The sequence below is a fragment of the Pteronotus mesoamericanus genome, unplaced genomic scaffold (assembly GCF_021234165.1).
Source record: "Pteronotus mesoamericanus isolate MK-2021 breed Mesoamerican mustached bat unplaced genomic scaffold, CSHL_Meso_final contig_72, whole genome shotgun sequence".
NCBI classification, from domain to species: domain Eukaryota; kingdom Metazoa; phylum Chordata; class Mammalia; order Chiroptera; family Mormoopidae; genus Pteronotus; species Pteronotus mesoamericanus.
Window position 1 is genome coordinate 499,316 of NW_026555242.1, and position 7,002 is coordinate 506,317.

The 7,002-nt window shown below is 53.5% G+C and overlaps 1 protein-coding gene across 4 annotated transcripts; it reads right to left on the reverse strand.

The window, feature by feature from the left end:
• Window positions 1-2,252: 2,252 nt before the first annotated feature.
• BCKDK (branched chain keto acid dehydrogenase kinase) lies at window positions 2,253-6,491 on the reverse strand. 4 transcript variants are annotated; one of them, XM_054582626.1, is made up of 13 exons: window positions 6,389-6,491; window positions 5,949-5,998; window positions 5,445-5,788; window positions 5,252-5,320; window positions 5,053-5,163; window positions 4,693-4,740; window positions 4,493-4,612; window positions 4,318-4,416; window positions 4,055-4,128; window positions 3,585-3,713; window positions 3,402-3,491; window positions 2,796-2,954; window positions 2,253-2,703 (listed from the first exon to the last, which is right to left on the reverse strand). In XM_054582626.1, exons 3-13 carry the CDS (start codon window positions 5,637-5,639, stop codon window positions 2,559-2,561), a joined length of 1,239 nt encoding a protein of 412 aa, XP_054438601.1. In that variant the 5' UTR covers window positions 5,640-5,788; window positions 5,949-5,998; window positions 6,389-6,491; the 3' UTR covers window positions 2,253-2,558. The 4 variants fall into 4 exon arrangements, with proteins under 4 accessions (XP_054438601.1, XP_054438600.1, XP_054438603.1 ...); XM_054582625.1 differs by having other exon boundaries at window positions 5,949-6,003; XM_054582628.1 differs by lacking the exon at window positions 5,949-5,998.
• Between the last annotated feature and the right edge of the window lie 511 nt (window positions 6,492-7,002).

Consider the following 7,002-nt stretch of genomic DNA (forward strand, 5'->3'; position numbering starts at 1 on the left):
TATTGAAGAAAAGGCCTTCCTTGTTCAGAGCGGTTAAAGGACACAGTTGGGGTGGGGGTAGCAGGAAGAGTATGTCCAGGGGCCAACCAATATATCACTCTTAACAGAATCAAGCCTTTCTAAAGAGTGAACCAGGACCTCCAAACCAGACATCCCCTGAACAGAAACTAGCCAGAGGCAGTGAACATAATGGAGAAGCCTTGGACTTAGCGAGTGAGGAATCCTGGGTTCTGACCCTATTCTGGGTAAGTTGTAGAAGTGTGTCCATTCTCAGAGTTGGTAAGGGTTAAACTGTGTAATACCTCTTACATATGTTTATAAAGCAAATACACTGCACAGTGCCAGACAGGGTAGGTGCTCTAAGCATTCCTTTTGGCCACTCTGAATCTTTTTATATTTATAGTTTGGTTATTGGACCCAGACAGAAACAGTTGGTGAAATGCTCAGGGCCTGAGGATGTGGCTCAGAGGTTACAGATCAAAAAATATCCACCCTGACCCGTGTAGTTCAGTTAGTAGGGCATTGTCTGGTGAGGCAAAAGTTCCCTAGTTCCATTCTCGGTCAGGGCATATGCCTGGGTTTCAGGCAGAGTTCCCTGTTGGGGGTGCGCGAGAGTCAACCTATCAATATTTCTCTCCCTCTATCTAAAATAGAAGTAAAGTCCTTTTTTTTTAAAAAAAGAAGAAATATCTGAGGTAGGTCTTTGTGGGGGGTTGGTGGCATAAGTGCTGGTAACTTGGCTTCTGGGAAATGGAGTTGGAGGGAAGGAGCAGTGAATGCCAGGTATCTGGCAGCATTAAAAAAACAGAAGGAATGAAAAATTAAAATCATGTCTTCTCCCATTCTCTACCCCACCCCCATTTTCGAGACTTGTTCTTTCTACCGGGGGTTCTGGTGCCTAACTTTGGGTTTCACCTGACATCTTCAAATAAGGATGCTGTCCTTTCTAGTTAAGGGTTACTCCAGGCTTTATAAAGCCCTGATCAGGGTCACTCCGCCAACCTCCTCACTGTTCTCCCTCAGACCCACCAGCCACCAGTGCTGATTCTAATGCACAAACCTGACTTTTCTCCAAGAACTGTATGGATATTTCACCCAGATCTGGGATCTCTTTTTTTGTTGCTTCTGTGTGCCCAGATTACATTCAATGTGCTTTCAAAATATAGCACTAGAGGTCTTCCTTTGGTGAACTGCCCCTGTCACTAAGAGGTGTTGCCTGAAATAGCTGAAAACTATTTCAGGTACCTCCCAACACAGACATTAACCAGTGTCTGTGGAGCTTAGCTCTCTTGCCTCCAACTCTGTGGAAGAACTTAGTGGCTGTGGACTTCTGTCTGAGATCTTTGCCTGGCCTCCTGCCTTTCCTTTTCCTGCTTCCCCTACTCCCTTCCAGGAGCATTTTTCCAACAGATCACTTGGACACAAATTTCCCTCAGGGTCTGCTCCTAGGGAGCCCAGCCTGATATATCCTTTCCCAGCTTAAAACACATGCACGGATCCCTGCTGCCTCCAGGATAAAGCTTCTGTTCTTGGCTGTACAGTCAAGGCCCTGCACCCTGACTGCTGCCACAAACCTCTCCAGCCTCACCCACCTGCACTGCAGCCAGCAGTATTTTCAGCCTGGCAAGTCACTGGTTTCCTATCCCCCGCTCAATCCCGCACCTCCATCAGCAGCCCCACCAAGCAGGCTCTTGGACCCTTCTTCTCCTTCCCTGGCAAGATGGGCAGGGAGGCCCCACCTGCTCTGTGGAGCCCTTTTCTTTTGCCCTCCTTACCAGGGCCCCACTATCCTTGGGGCCTGCCAGGGCACAATCTGGAATGTTTCTTTCCTTGGCAGCAATAGGCACAGGTGGTGGGCAGTATTTTTAACCTAACTCGGGCTCAAGAGTCAGGTGGCTTAGGAGGTTGCCCAGTCCGGTGACCTTCACCTCCAGAACCTGTGACTGCCAGGAAGGGAGGAGTCAGAATTGAGGCCTGAAGCTGAGCCAACCTGGGCTTTCAATATTGTATGGGAAGCAGAAACATTTGTTAAATGAAATGAATGGAAGGTCTTTGCACAAACTGAGAGTCACCCCCGCTCCCGTCAAATCAAATATGCAAGAGACTTGGGGCCAATTCTACTCCTGGTCTGCCAGGCTGTCAGGACAATTAAGAGACTGGGTATGAATTAGTTGAACCTAAGGGCCCAGGAAGCCTGAATGGGGTCAGAAACAAAAGCTCACCTGCCCTCCCCACATGGGGTCCAAGAGGGCATTCAGAATGTGAACTTTAATAACAAACAGCAGGTCAAAATGGGGTTCTCCAGGAACGAGAGTGATGAAGCTGGTGCTGGAGGCCTCAAGAGTCCCCACTTCCTCCCTCCGAGGCCTGGAGATAGGGAAGTAGTGGACCCTATTGAGAAGGGGTGGTGCCAGGCTCCATGTAAGTCCATCGGTTTGGGGCCCTAGGACCCAAGATGCAGCAGCGTGTGGAGCAGGGTGGCACTCTCTCTGGCCCAGAAGGTCCTGGCAGGGGGTTAGGCCCATGCTCAGCAGGTGAGCAAGCCAAGGGCGGTGAGGTCAGATGCGGAAGCTTTCTTCCCGGCCATCGATGTGACGGAGCCGCAGATAGACATCTGTGCCAATGCCCTGCAGGGACTGCAGCCGAAGGGAACCACCAAGGTACTCTGCGTAGGCCCGTGATGTGGGCAGCCCGAAGCCAAAGCTGGGGTGGAGGTAGGGGACAGGATAGGGGCTTCAGAGGCTTAAGTCTATTGGAGCCCCACACCCCTCCATAATGGCCAGGTGGGGTCTCACCCATGCATAGGTCCTGACTGGCCCCCACTGTGCATGTCCAGGTGGCCGAAGAGTGGGTTGATCCGGGGATCCTGGGTGCTGGACTCAGCGGTAGTAAAGTGGTAGTCCATAACCCGATCCAGGTCTTTGTGAGCGATTCCCCCGCCTCTGTCTGAAATCCTGGCAGGATGTCAACAGTATGAACTTGGCTCACTACCTCCTAGGCGGACAGTGTCATCCTGTCCCTTCTACCCAAAGGTGGAATGTGGTCCACCTAGACCCTTGGACCTTGGGGTTTTTTTAGCTGCATTTCTCTATCCTCACCTGTGCCTGGGCCACTGACTGCTTAATTCCTTCTCACAGGGTGTGACGTTTATTCTTAGCCCAGCATCATAGACTGGCTACTCCTCTTTCCTCATTCTTGGCCCCTCAGTTGCTAATGAAGACAGGGCAGCTGGGCCTGGATTCATTCTTATCCAGGTCATGGCAATCTCAGGACCATAGACTATCTTGTCTTTCTAGGGACCAAGTCTCAGAGAGAGGCAGGTACTGGCTTGAGGTCATACAGCAAGTCATATAGCCTGGAACCCCTTTTCCACCCCAACCCAACTCCCACTTAGGGCAAACCTGATGACGAGGTCAATGTCGTTGTTGGCAATGGTAACAACCACATCTGGGACATTGTAGGGAGTATCTAGGTGACTTTCCATCGTGGCTCTATACAGAGGGGAAAGACCAGTAGTAGGTGGTGGTATCCCAGCCTCACTCCAGTTCCTATCTGACTTCTTTCAACATATCCAGCAAGCCCACCTCATGGCATTCTTGAGCAGCTCGGGCAGGATGTAGTCCAGTGGCATAGGGATGAAGGGGAATCGGGCAGCCACATGTCCATTGATGCGGACGCGGGGGGCATTGCCGTACTTGTGCTCACACAGGCGTCTGTGGGTAGGAGCATGGGTTCAGACCTAGACCAGCGCTTCTCAACTGGAGGTGCTTCTTTCTCCATTCCTGGCCCTTCCACCCGGGGATATTAAGACATTTTTGTTTGTCACAACTAGGGAGTACTTTTGACATGAAGTTTGTAGAGGCCAGGGATTCTTCTAAATATCCTAACAAGCACAGGACAACTACTCGCAAAACAAAATTATCTAACCCAAAATACTAATAGTGCGACGGTTGAGAAACCCTGTCCTAGGCCATGCCCCAAGCAAGGGCTCAGCACCAAGCCTTCCCTGCCCAAAGATATCCACTCCCCCGCCCCTTAGCTGTTCTAGCCTCACCTGGCAAAGTCCACCCACTTTTCAGTAATCTTCTTTGGTGACAGGCGAGTGCAGATGATGCCAACAAAGTCAGGCTGGTAGGAGAAAGAAGGTCAGGACTGGGCAGCCCTCTACCCACACTCCAGCCACCAAATGCTTGCAACCTCTGGACTGCTGAAGTAGCCCTAAGCCCCTCCCCAGGTCCCCAGCTCAATGGGCCCCTGGCTCAGTCCCCTCTGCCTCATTTGACATTCCCAGGTGGGTTTTAGGTCCCAGCACCCCACCTTGTCCTCATGCAGTGCCAGATGATGTGTGGCCAGCATGCGGATCCCAAGCCTAGAAGTCAGTGTCTTATCCAAGAAGTAGCGGACAAGCTTCTCATCCTATAAACAGTGGGGCCTCAGGAATGCTATATCCATCTCAAGACCCCCAACAGGACCCCACTGCACTGCCCCTGACCTCTATGTGCTTCCGGCTTTCACGTAGGCCCTCAGCTAAGAGGGTCACCACGTCTTTATGGTCGTCTAGCAGCTGACGCACCAGCTGGCAGTATTGGGCTTCATCCGTCTGGTCCTTGATCTGCAGGCCACAGAGTCATAAGCATGGATGATTCAGCCCTGACTTCTCAACCCCTCACCCTGTCCTGGCCCAGCCCTCACCGGAGGGAAGTCTGTCAGCTTCTGGAAGGCACGGATGTACAGCTCGTGCTGCAAGGAAGAAGTATCAGAATTCACAAGGATGCTGTGGGCACTGGGTAGAGAATAACTACCTATACCAACCTAACGGGACTGCAATTCAGTAGGTTCAAACCACCATCAGGGCCTTTCAAGCCTCCATGAATATGTAGCCTTGGCCTCTGCAGGCTTGGGTCTGCGTCCTCTACAATCCATCCTGAAACCTCCTGTCTGGCAAATCTCTGCCACTCTGAGCCCAGTGCCCCATTTGCCCCTTGGGTGATAGGCACTCTGATCTAAGGTCCCCTCTACTAGGGAAACCCATGCCCCCAGAGGCCACCTTACCACATGTAGTATGGTGGGGTTGCAGCCAATGATGAAAGGAAGGCTACGGAAGCCCTTGATGCGGTGAGCAATCCTCACTGGCAGCTCTTGCTGCAAGTACCGGGCACTTTTCTAGAAGAAAAAAAGAAGGCAGGCAGGGCTGGGGTCTGGCTGGGCCAGAGCTCCAGGGACCAACATAAAAACTGGGCAGGAATCTTACCAGAAGGTGGCTGCCGTCTTGAGAGCGGCCTGAGTACAGCATCATGGTGGGAGTGAGGCGGACTGAGGGCTGGAGGGGCAGAGGGGACTTGAGCACTGGAATTCCAACACCTTGCCCTGCCATATTAGCTCCACCCCTTCCCTGGACACCCACTCCAGCTTCAGACCCGGGCCTCGCTGTCCCAGCTCCCCACCTTCTCTGCTGCCACGTCAATGGCAGACTGGTTATAAAAGGAGGTAACAGTCTTGGAGCGCTCCCTTGCCATCTCCACGTGGTGTGTATCGGTGGCTGATGTGGAGAGGGCCCGGAGCAAGAGTGCAGGCCCAACGAAGGGCCGGAGTGGAGACCCACCCCGGGAACCACTTCCCAGCACCGACGCCAGCATCATCGTCCAGCTTCTTTGTTGGACTGGATACACGGAGGCGACCCCCAAACGGGGTAAGGGAGGTGTGGGTAGGCAGGGGCTCTTCTCTTGACTTCAGGGGCGAGGGCTGTTGGAGGATGCTGACAAGCTCAGCCCCAGGGAGCAGCTCCCATCTATCGGGGCGGGGGTAGGGGGGGAGAGGAGTGGTTAAGGGTAGAATCCAGGCGACCCGCACATCTCTTCACGTGGGCACTGATATCCTAAGACCTTGGGCAATCTCCCTAACCCTAACCCATTCAACCACCTCCCCAAACACACACACACACGCCGAACCTGGACAACCTTGCTGTCCGGAGCTTCTATTCTTCAATCTGAGGTTCCTTCTGGTCTAGAGCGAAGAAGATCCTCAGACCTGTCCAGCTCAAAACCTCGCCCAGGTCCCTGGGCACCCTAGTTCAAGGGGCGGAGCGACCCCTATCCCGCGTCTCCAGAACCGGCACACCCGCCACCTCTCACCCCCCTACACCCGCCTGGCCTGCGTACGTGCGCCACAGGGCTTTGTGCGCCCCACGGCCGGCTGCATCGAAGCTGCGGACCGGAGTCCTCGTCAGAGTTCCCTCTCCGCAGGTCACTTGGTTCGGCCTGGATCCTCCCACACGGTAGATGCCAGCCCCGCGCCCCGCGCACTCCCGCGGTCCAGCACAATGGCGGAGGCTGTGGGCTCGCGCTGCGAAGCCCCAGCGGCCAGGGTCTACCCCTGTTGCTCCACTTACCGCGGGGCAAGCGCCAGGGCCGGAGTCCGAGCAGAACGGCCCAACACTCGACGCACCGGGCTGGCCCAGTAACCCTCGCCCTCTGCCGCTGTGACGTCGCGTAGGCTGTGGGCACCCGGTGCCTCCTGGGAGTTGTAGTTTGGCGCGGACGACTGGCAACCCAGGTGCCTGCCCATCCTTGGTCCTTCCTAGCTCCTGACCCCCCCAAAGAAATACCATGGCTCCCTCCGCAGGGTTCCCGGAGTTATCTGTGGGGTCCCTGGTCCTCTGTTTCCTAGTCTAATAAAATGGGCTCCCTGGTGGCGAAACGCGAAAGGGCAAAAAGATCCTTAGATGTAAAGAGCACAAACCCTACCTGGATTTCTTCCCTGTGGTCTGGCTTTCTCCTTTCAGTTCTTAATTTATTTATTGGAAATCAGACTACCTAGTTCAAACCCCAGCTCAGCCGCTTACTATTTTGGGCAAGTTACTTAAACTGCTCAATGCTTTTAATTTCTGTATTGGTAAAATGAGGATGTAGCAACCTTGGGGTTGTTGTGTGGTTATGTTAATTATGTATGCAGTGTGCCTGGAACAATGTCAGGCACTGAATTAGCACTGTGTGTTAGGCCTTA